Source organism: Microtus ochrogaster, chromosome 7 (genome assembly GCF_000317375.1).
Source record: "Microtus ochrogaster isolate Prairie Vole_2 chromosome 7, MicOch1.0, whole genome shotgun sequence".
NCBI classification, from domain to species: Eukaryota; Metazoa; Chordata; class Mammalia; order Rodentia; family Cricetidae; genus Microtus; species Microtus ochrogaster.
Window position 1 is genome coordinate 3,342,463 of NC_022014.1, and position 11,191 is coordinate 3,353,653.

Consider the following 11,191-nt stretch of genomic DNA (forward strand, 5'->3'; position numbering starts at 1 on the left):
AAAAAAAAAAAAAAAAAAACCTCAAAACTTGGGGCTGGAGAGATGGCTCAGAGGTTAAGAGCACTTACTGCTCTTCCAGAAGTCCTGAGTTCAATTCCCAGCAACCACATGGTGGCTCGCAACCATCTGAAATGAGATCTGGAGTGCAGAAGATACGTGGAATGTTGTATATATAATAAATAAATCTTTAAAAAAAAGCCTCAAGGGCTGGATAGCTCACAACCATCTATAATGAGGTCTGGTGCCCTCTTCTGGCCTGCAGGCATACACACAGAATATTGTATACATAAATAAATATTTTAAAAAAAAACCTCAAAACTTTCATTTTGTCCCTGTTCACAGGGCATCCACAAGACAAGTGAAGCTGTAGTGTAAAGTAAGGTTATGGTCTGAGCTGTCAGTGGTCAGCACATAGAGAGGCAACACAGGAATACAAGCCCAGCATGATGGTACACACTTTAATCCCAGTTCCTCATAGTGAGACCCTGTCATCAGAGGGATGGATCACAAGCCTATAGATCTGGCAAATGGAGGACAGGAAAGGGCTTTCAAGAAGAACCTCATAGGGGCTGGAGAGATGGCTTAGTGGTTAAGATCACTTACTGCTCTTCCAGAGGTCCTGAGTTCAATTCCCAGCAACCACATGGTGGCTCACAACCATCTGTACTGAGGTCTGGTGCCCTCCTCTGGTGTGTGGGCATACATGGAGGCAGAATGTTGTATTTATTTAAATAATTAATTAAATAAATAAATTTATTTAAATAAATCTAAATTTTTTCTTAAATTTCATCTCACTTTATTTTTTTTTTATTTTTTTATTTTTTTGGTTTTTTTTCAAGACAGGGTCTCTCTGGTTTTGGAGCCTGTCCTGGAACTAGCTCTTGTAGACCAGGCTGGTCTCAAACTCCCAGAGATCCGCCTGCCTCTGCCTCCTGAGTGCTGGGATTAAAGGCATGCGCCACCACCACCTGGCTAAAAAATTTTTTTTAAAAAAAAAGAGGCTCACGATGGCTAGGGATGTAGCTCTGAGGGGAAATGCTTGCCTGGCATGCATAATACCCCGGGGTTCTATTCCCAGCAATGGGAAAATAAGAAGGCTATGAGATAGACATTGGAGGTGTGAGCTGTGTGTATGAATGAGGAGAATCAAGCTCGATTCTGAAATGGCAGGCGGAGGAGCCCAGCTAGGTGCAGGGTAGGGACTTAATTATAGTGCAGGTACTGAGGGAAAAGGGGAGGGAGAGGTCCTAGAAACAGATGGGCAACAGCCTGAATTTGCTGCTAAGGGGAACAGAAGCTGTTTATTTGGTGGAATTAGGAATTTCATCTGAGACGACACCCACCCCATGCGTGCTAGGCAGGTGTTCTGCCTCCGGGCTATATACTCAGCCCAAGAACTGTTTTTCAGAGAATGTGCTGCATTTTTTTTTCCTGAGTGCGGATGTAAATGATGGAGGAAAAGGGGAGAATGGATGATAACACAGATCTGCCCACAGCTAAAATGGGATTCAAGGTATCGGGGAGTTGACCAAACTGGTGGGCTGCACCTGCTCTGTTCACCTGTGTCCCAGAAACAACTGGTTTCCTAGGGACTGAACACCACAGCTGCCCTTCCCTCTGAAGAATGAACAGCAGGTCACAGTGAAGTGCTCGGCACTGCACAGTCTTAATGTGTGTAAACTTTGCTTATATCTGGCTCTGTTCCCAGGGAAGACAGTCAGACAACTGGGGGTCTCACCCATCATCTTTTACTCTACCCCCGCTTCTGCAGTGACCATGAAGGTAGCGTCATTCAGTCTCCTACCAGCCTGGCACTGAAAGCATGAAGCGGGTCTGTGGGATTCCCAGCAGTGGCCAGGGTAACTAGGTAACATCTGGAACAAGATGGCGATGGCATCTCTGCTGCTTCTCCCCTCCTTGAACTCAGGATTAAATGGCCACAGATCAATTCTGGAGACCAGAGATGGAGAAAGCTTGTGGAAGACATGACCCCACCAGAGGAAAGGAACAGAGATGTTCAACCTTCACTCCTGCTGGCCACAGTGGTCTCTGCCTCCCAGACGAGTGTCCCTGAAGGCAAACGCCACTCTTCTCACCTGCCCCTGTTAGGAAGGTACAACCTGTGAAGGAGAAGTCAGAATGCAGTGGGGATGTGAGCCGCAGCAATACAAGTGTGTACCACATTTCTGAGCTGAGATTTTCTTCTTTCTCAGAAAGGGGACAGGGGCTTCTTTCCTTACATGTTCTTTGATTTTCTTTCTATAGTGATGAAAGGGCTAATGAGAAAGGCCCCCAGTGACTTACCCCCGGTCTTCTGAGACTAGGGGCTGGGGACTGGTTGTCTTTCCCTGAATGCAAAGGGCAAGATGCTAGGTCTCAGTTTCCCCTTATATACTCACCAAAAGGCCCTCCTGGTCAGAGAAGCACGTTGATGATGTGCTCATCCTTCTGTCAATGATCTTGGCCATGACAAAATCTGAGTTCAGTCCTTACCTTCTCTTGCCCACCTCTAAACCCCATGAGGACCTCGCTTTGTCTTTCCAGAGAATGTCTCCATCTCCGACTTTGTCACGCAGGGGACAGTGAGCAGGAAGGACGCAGGGAAGGGCTTAGGTCCCCTGCGCGTGGACCCTGTCGGGGGCGCTGGCTCGGCCCCGCCCCGCGCGCCCCCGCAGCAGCCGACGCGCGCTCCCGGGAGGCGGAGGTAGCGGCAGCATCCGTAGCATCAGCAGCCTCAGCAGCAGCCCCGGTTGGTCTCGGGCAGGGTAGACCGGCAGGACAAACGGACAGAAGGCACCGGTCCTGCCATGGAGGGAGCCTCCTTCGGCGCGGGCCGTGCGGGAGCTGCCTTCGATCCCGTGAGCTTCGCGAAGCGGCCCCAGACCCTGTTGCGGGCCGTGTCTTGGGTGAGTGGCCCCAAAGCAGGCCCCTTCCTGGTCCCCCATCTCTCCTAGCATCCCTGTCTCCCACCCTCACCCGCCCCCTGCCCATAGCCCCTCACCCTCCTCTCCGTCGGCCCCTCCCCCCCGACCGCAGGTTGGGGTGACGTCACATAGCTAGGCGCGCCCACCTGCGGGCGGGGGAAGGGCCGACTGTTACCAATAGACCTTGAGAGGTCACCGCTGGTCTCCCCCTGCCCTCAGTTCTTTAGATCTAATCCAGTTCCCTTCCTCAGCATTCTCTTCGTTTTTCAGGTTCCCAAAACCTGGAAGTGGGCATAGGGTTGCGGATGTGGTTCTCCGAGGGGTTCAGGGACTAAATTCCAGACGGGAAAGGGGGCATGGGAGCACAGTTCCTTCCTTTGCTGGATCATAAATTCACCAGGTTCATTTAAAGGGAGGTGGTCCTTCCTAGACCCCTTAGGTCTCAGTTGAAGGAGGGCAAGGGGGCTCCTGGCTGGTGTAGTTAGAAGGGGCTCATCCGGGAAGGCTTCCCGGAAATGGCATGGAAGCTGCAGACTAGGGGTAATCTATCCCATTGAGCATGTTTTGCCTGTCCTAACCCCTAGGGCAGAAGATTTAGGAGATGGGTGCCAAGTTCTGGATTTTGTCCAGCTGACACTCGTCTAATTTCCACGCCTGTCTTGGAGGAGGGCGGTTCCCAGGGTGGGGCATCCCCTCCCGGCAAGATCTCGTGGACTGAAGCAAGACTCTTCTGGTCCTGACTTGTGCATTGCTCTCAAGGGACTTGTCCATGCTGTGGCATTTTCCATGGCTACATTATCAAGAAGTTTGGGTGAGAAAGGAGTGAAATATGATTTGAGACTGGAGGACATTTCTTGGAGACACAGGACTGCCTAGACTTAGTGTGTGCTTCCATCCTGCCCCGGAGAACTGGTGGGCAGGAGGTACTGAAGTCAGACTAAACCTTGGAAGTCAGTGGTCACCAGGCAATGGTGGTGCTCGCCTTTAATCCTAGTACTCAAGAGGCAGAGACAGGCAGATATCAGAGTTTGAGGCCAGCCTGGTCTACAAAACGAGTTCCAGGACAGCCAGGACTGTTTCACAGAGAAACCATGTTTCAGATAACCAAAAAGAAAAAAAGGTCGCTGTTCAACTTTAGAGAGCCCAATTTTCTAAAGCTTTAGAATCATTGCTCTTGACTGATTTTTTTTTTTTTTTTTTTTTTTTTTTTGGAGCCTGTCCTGGAACTTGCTCTGTAGACCAGGCTGGCCTCAAACTCTGATATCTGCTTGTCTCTGCCTCCTGGGTGCTGGGATTAAAAACGCGCACCACCACCACCCGGCTTTGACTGATATTTTAACTGGTTACTCACAGAGGTCATTTCTGGTGTCCACGATAGTGGACACTCTTGGACCCAGCATTCCTAGCCAGGTCAGTTTACTTCATGTGGTACTCTAAGGAGCAGACACACGCAGCTGCCATATGCAAGAGGTCCAGTTCAGAAGGGGAAAGGCTGGCATACTTGCATATTTCCCTAGACAGCTGCCCCTTGGCTTTACCCTCTACAGTGCCCTGGCCTACCATAAGCCCGGAAGTCACCCATATAGGTGAAGGCTTCTGTCTTCACACTTTTAAGTAAACTATGGGAGGCCATAGGTTCCAAGACTTGCAGAGGAGCCAAGGAGCTATGGCTCTTAGCAGTCGTATGACCGACTTCACCATGGGAACTCTAATACGCCTCCTCTAAAGGGGATAGGAAGAGTGGTGTCTCAGATATTTTATGTTTATGAGTTTTTTCCTGCATGTATGTCTGTGCACCATGTGTGTGTTTGGTACTGGCATAGACCAGAGAGGGCATCGGATTCCCTGTCACCAAGTTACAGTCTTGAGCTTCCACATGGGTGCTGGGAATCAAACCTAGCCAGTGCTTTTAACTATTGAGCCATCTCATTTGAGCTCTGTATTATTGTTTTATTAGTGTCTTAGGTCGCCAAGGCTGTCTTCCTCTGATCCTTCTTTTTTTTATTTTATTTTTTTAAAATATTTATTTATTTATTATTTATACAGTATTCTGTCTGTTTGTATGCCTGCAGGCCAGTAGAGGGCACCAGACCTCATTACAGATGGTTGTGAGCCACCATGTGGTTGCTGGGAATTGAACTCAGGACCTTTGGAAGAGCAGGCAATGCTCTTAACCTCTGAGCCATCTCTCCAGCCCCCTTCTTTTTTTTTAAATATTTATTTATTTATTTATTATGTATGCAATATTCTTTCTGTGTATGTGCCTGAAGTCCAGAAGAGGGCACCAGACCTCATTACAGATGGTTGTGAGCCACCATGTGGTTGCTGGGAATTGAACTCAGGACCTTTGGAAGAGCAGGCAATGCTCTTAACCTCTGAGCCATCTCTCCAGCCCCCCTCTGATCCTTCTTACTCCACCTCCGGAGTGTTGTGATTATAGACATACAGTATTACCTCCATGCAAACCTAAGCAAAGTAGCGGTTTTAGCTACTCTGTAAATGCCTCTTTTTTTTTTATTTCTTTATAGACCAGGTTGACCTCGAGCTCGAGATCTGCCTGTCTCTGCCTCCTGAATACTGGTATTAAAGGTGTGTGCCACCCCCACCCAGCTTCTTTATTTTCAATAATTCCTCAATATGCAAAAGGGTGGGAAGATGGGTTAAATGCTGCAGGAGAACTCTGGGACAGGCATAGAGACTTGGGGCTTTTGATAGGGGCAACAGATGCCTTCGGGCAGTGGCATGAGGAGGCCTCATAGCCCTAAACGCTGCCTGCTGCTGGCAGGTTTTCTCTATTGCCGTGTTCGGGCCCATAGTCAACGAAGGCTATGTAAACGCGGACAGCGGTCCAGAATTGCGTTGCGTCTTCAACGGAAACGCGGGCGCCTGTCGCTTCGGCATCGTGCTGGGTCTCGGGGCCTTCATCGCCTGCGCTGCCTTCCTGCTGCTGGACGCGCGTTTTCAGCAGATCAGCAGCGTCCGAGACCGTCGCCGCGCTGTGCTTCTGGACCTGGGCTTCTCAGGTGGGCGGGGCCGGCGGTGAGAGGCGTGGCCTAATGAAGAGTGGGCTGGGGCGGGACCTGGTGCGTTGAGCTGAAGGGGCTTGAAGAGGTACAGTCTGACTTAATCGGGGAGATAAAAGGGTCTGGGGGGGGGCGTGACTGGTCCTCTAAGAAATGGGACCGGGCGTGGAGATTGCCGCGGGGCTTCTTCCGGGGAATGTAGCAGGTTTCCAGATGTGCCTCAGGATTTTGAGCCCGTAGGACCCAACCACCTAGAGGTACGGAGGGAGCCCTGTGTTGGGAGCGCCGGGGGTCTCAGGGCTCCTGGCTAACACAGTAAAAGGAATGTCTGACCCAAGGAGCAAGGGTGAGCTGCGAAGGGGTCTTGGAGGTCCTGTAAACAGGGATTTTCCGGTGAACCGGAGGGACCTTCTCTGGTTCAACTAGACCACAGATCCTGGTGGTAGAACACCATCTGATCACCAGTCCCACCTGCAGGTGTCTGGTCCTTCCTGTGGTTCGTAGGCTTCTGTTTCCTCACCAATCAGTGGCAGCGCACAGCGCCAGGACCAGGCACTGCACAGGCTGGGGATGCGGCACGGGCCGCCATCGCGTTCAGCTTCTTCTCCATCCTCAGCTGGGTGAGTGCGGGTCCCGTGGGTAGTGGGGCCTGGAGTGTCTCCGGGTTTGCTCCAGCTGATCCTGGCTCTCTCACCCAGGTGGCACTCACCGTGAAGGCCCTGCAGCGGTTCCGCCTGGGCACCGATATGTCTCTGTTTGCCACAGATCAGCTAGGTGCTGGGGCTGCCCAGGCCTACCCAGGCTACCCAGTGGGCAGTGGTGTGGAGGGCACAGAAACATACCAGAGCCCGCCCTTCACCGAAACCCTGGACACCAGCCCCAAAGGGTACCAGGTGCCTGCCTACTAGTAGCTGTTACGCTTCTGCCAGGGCTGGAAGGCCACATCACCATCGTAGGCCTCGAGGCCTCCTGGGACCTTTCCTGGGTCCTACCGTCCCAGTGCCAAGGACAGAGAAAGTGGCCACTGTGGGTCTCTGGGACCAAGGGGAGTAGCCTCCCTAGGATTCCTGGACTGTCCCCACAAAGTTTCCCCTAGTTAGAGGTCCCAGTTCTAAGGCCCTCTGAGAAGAAAACAGTACTGCCTGAAGTGGGCTGTCCTGGGAAGCATTCCTTTCATGGGCCAGCCAACCACGGGCTCACCTGTCCACTCTAGGGTCAGAAGTCCAGCGACCTTCCAGGGCAGGGTGCAAGGGCTTCTGAGGACCAGGGAGAGGGAGTCTATTTACACCCTTAGGTGGGGTTATGGCCCTTGTTCCCAGTCCCATGTCTCTGTGGACAGTGACTGCCCTGGCTCCTATCATTGTGGTCCACCCTGTCCAGAGGCCCCCCTCTACTTCCTCTTGCAGGATTCCCTAGAACAGCTCAGCCCTGTCGGTATTGTGATTGTGATTAAGTCTTCAGATTTCATCTCATAGTGCTCCCATAAGCTGCCCCCCTCTGTGTGGCTCCTGCCCAGGTGTGGGTGCTTCTGCCCAGAAAGGCATAGACAGCTATGAGCCTGGGTACCCACTCTTCAGTAAGACCTTCCCTAGGGAAGAGTGAGACAGTTGGGTACCTGTGTAACAGGCAAGACAAGCCTCTTACAAGGTCTCATCTGCCCAGGGTGTTGCTGAAGGGTCATTCCTGTAAATGGCTTAACCTTGCTTCCTGAACCAGTCCCCCTGTTCTATTGTCTGTTCCCTTTTAAGGCCCAGACCAGGTCCCTGTGCATAACAGACTACTCATGCATTGCTTGAAGCTGGCTTTTCAAATCAAGTCAAACCAAATGCGTTGCCATATCTCATTCTTCCAGACAAAATGCCTCCCTGTGGAGTTGCAGTTGAATGACAACCCTGTACGTTGTAGCATAGACCAATTATGTGGATATTTAAGTGATCATGTTTACAAATTTTGTATATATGGATCTATTTCTCTCTCTTCTGAAAGTCAGAACAATCCGTGATTGTGTATTTTCAGTGTCCCCTGTTAAAACTGCAACTTCTTTACAATAAAGACTGTAAATGCATTGACCACAGCTAAGGTACTCCTAGAATCATTTTCATCCCATCCCTGCTGTGCTGGGGTCTGGGGTCTCAGGACATCAGGACCCAGAATTTGGCAGGGGTTAGGAAGATGGAAGTTAGGCTGACTACTAGGTTTTAGAGAAAGACCACAGGACTATGATCCCTTAATAGATCACATTGGCCTGGTGAAATCTGCTACTCAGTGCAAGCCCTCAGAAATGCTGGAGACTGCTGTGGAGTATTAGCTGAAGATGTGTTACATTCGTTTATGCTGTGAAACCCGTGTTTAATGATACAAAGATGTGTCACATTTGTTTAACTCTATGAAGCTCTGTTATTTTGCCTGTCTAAAACACCTGACTGATCTAATAAAGAGCTGAATGACCAATAGCTAGATCGGAAAGAGAACTAGGCAGGGCTGCCAGGCAGGGAGAATAGAAGAGGGTGGAGTGAGAAAGAGGAGGATGCCAGGGGCCAGCCACACACCAGTGACAGAGTAAGAAGTAAATACACACAGATTAGAGAAAGGTAAAAGCCCAGCGGCAAAAGGTAGGCAGAATAATTTAAGAAAAGCTGGCTACAAATAAGCCAAGCTAAGGCTGGACATTCATAAAAAAGAATAAGTCTCCCTGTATTTAATTGGGAGTTGGGTGGTGGGCCCCCAAAGAACAAAGAGTAAAAATAGCCAACTACAGGAGATCCTTTCCTTTTGTCCCTTTTCTTGTTTCCTTTTGTCTTTTCTTGCTGTAGTTTGTGTACGTGTCAGTGTTTTGTTTTGTTTGAGACAGGGTTTCTCTTGTGTAGCTCTGCCTGTCCTGGAACTCTAGGCCAAGCTGGCCTAGAACTCAGAGATCTGCTTGCCTCAGCCTCCCTGGGATTAAAGGTGTGCGCCACCACCGCCCATCAAAAAAAGATTTGTTTTCTTTTATGTGCATGTGTATGTGTCTGTGGGAATGAATGTATGCCACATTTATGCTGGTACCTGTGGAAGCCAGAAGAGGGCTCTAGATTCCCTGGAACTGTAGCTACAAGCAGTGGTGAGCTGCTTCATGTGGGTGCTGGGGACTGAACCTGAGTTCTCTGCAAGAGCAGAAAGTGCTTTTAACCACTGGGCCATCTCTCCAGCTCTCACCCCCAATCCCCTTTTGAGACAAAGTCTCTCCATATAGCCCTGACTGTCCAGGTACTTGCTATGTAAACCAGGCTGCTCTAGCTACCTCTGCTAGGATTAATATATAATAAGTCCATATTTATATATTTAAATTCCATATAAATGGAATCACACAATTTTTTTTCCTTGAGATAGTCAGGGTCTCACTATATAGTCTTGGTTGGCTTAGAAATTGATGTGTAGCCGGGCGGTGGTGGCGCACGCCTTTAATCCCAGCACTCGGGAGGCAGAGGCAGGCAGATCTCTGTGAGTTCAAGACCAGCCTGGTTTACAGAGCTAGTTCCAGGACAGGCTCCAAAGCCACAGAGAAACCCTGTCTCGAAAAACAAACAAAAAAAGAAAAAAAAAAAGAAAAAGAAAAAAAGAAAAAAAAATTGATGTGCAGACCAGGCTGGCCTTGAATTTGAGATGATTCCCTTGACTCTGATAGCTAACTGCTGGGAGTACAGGCTTGCATCAAGCACATCAATCACCACACTTGTTTCACATGCTGCTAGAGATTGAACTCAGGACTTTGTGCAAACACTTTCCAAATTGAGCTACATCTAGTCTCAATACAAACAACCGTTTTTTTCTTTTCTTTTTTTGGTCTTTTAGACAGGGTTTCTCTGTAGCTTTGGAGCCTTGTCCTGGAACTAGCTTTTGTAGACCAGGCTGGCCTCAAACTCACAGAGATCCGCCTGCCTCTGCCTCCCGAGTGCTGGGATTAAAGGTGTGCACCACCACTGCCCGGCCCATCCGACCTTCTTTTTGCTTTTTTCGAATAGGGTTTCTCTGTGAAGCAACAGACTGGCCTGGAACTTAGAGATCCTCTCGCCTCTGCCTCCTGAAGGCTGAGATTAAAGGCATTCACCACTACTGCCAGGCCAGGCTCAACGTGTCGTGTGTGTCCTTCCCCCCCCCCCCCCCCCCCCCCCCCCCCGCTTTTAAAAATGTTTATCTTGCTTTAGTAACTAATTGACATGGTTGGTCCAGGCGGCTCCTTCCATTGGGTGACTATCAGTTCTGTTTTAGATCTTTTAGATGTTAGGGTGCTATTCAGACCTGGCTCATGTGAACATTCCAATATCCCAATGTCCAGTCTAATACAGGATTGTGGAGGGTATATGGGTACCTGGGACATGAACTTTGACCTCATTACTTTCTGGGGTCATTTTCCTAAATCTCTGACTTTATTTGATCTCTATAGTACTTTCTAGTTCCCTGGGGCTCTTTCCTTAGTCCTGTTAAGAAACTTGCAGGGTAGTGGTGGCGTATGCCTTTAACCCCAACAGAGGCAGGCGGATCTCAGGGAGTTTGACACCAGCATGGTCTACAAAGCAAGTTCTAAGACAACCAGGATTATGTAAAGATCCTGTTTCAAGAAAGAAAACAAAAGAAAAACTCAAAAAACTTTTATGTATGCTTGTACGTAAACATTAGAGACCACCTTGCAGGAGCTGTCTCTCCTACTGGCTGGGTAGGTTCTAGGAGATCAAACTCAGGTTGCCAAGTTTGGCAGCAAGCACCTTTACCCACTGAAACATTTTGCTGGCCCCGCACACCCCCTTATTTATTTACTTACTTGCTTATTTATTTAACAAGTTTTACTCATTCGTTTTATTCATTCATTTATTCATTTATCGAGGCAGAGTTTTTCTGTATAGCACTGTTATCCTGGAACTCACTCTACAGACCAGGCTGGCCTTGAACTCAAGAGATCATCTGCCCTTGTCTCCCATGTGGTGGGATTAAAGGTATGTGCCACCACCTCCCAGCCATGTAACCCTATTTTTGAAAGGCAGTTTCATTGATAATCAATTGTTAGGTCATGCATGGCCAGGTCTGTTCTGGGAAATCTGGGCAGTGCCTTAGCTCCATGTGGGACCCAGGGCTGCCAACCTCTTCCTGTGAGCAAACCCCTGCTGCCACGCCACTCTTCTAGGCCTCCTTGCACCCCAGCATACATAGTGCATGTATCCAGGCTTCCTGATACACTCAGAGGCAGAGATACTCAGGACACCATCTATG

General features: G+C 49.4%; 1 protein-coding gene across 2 annotated transcripts; it reads left to right on the forward strand.

Moving 5' to 3' along the window:
- The first annotated feature begins 2,703 nt into the window (after nucleotides 1-2,703).
- Nucleotides 2,704-8,021, forward strand: Syngr3 (synaptogyrin 3). 2 transcript variants are annotated; one of them, XM_013347456.2, is made up of 4 exons: nucleotides 2,704-2,906; nucleotides 5,710-5,947; nucleotides 6,452-6,567; nucleotides 6,646-8,021. In XM_013347456.2, exons 1-4 carry the CDS (start codon nucleotides 2,808-2,810, stop codon nucleotides 6,853-6,855), a joined length of 663 nt encoding a protein of 220 aa, XP_013202910.1. In that variant the 5' UTR covers nucleotides 2,704-2,807; the 3' UTR covers nucleotides 6,856-8,021. The 2 variants fall into 2 exon arrangements, with proteins under 2 accessions (XP_013202910.1, XP_005349212.1); XM_005349155.2 differs by having other exon boundaries at nucleotides 2,705-2,906; nucleotides 6,425-6,567.
- The last annotated feature ends 3,170 nt before the right edge of the window (nucleotides 8,022-11,191 follow it).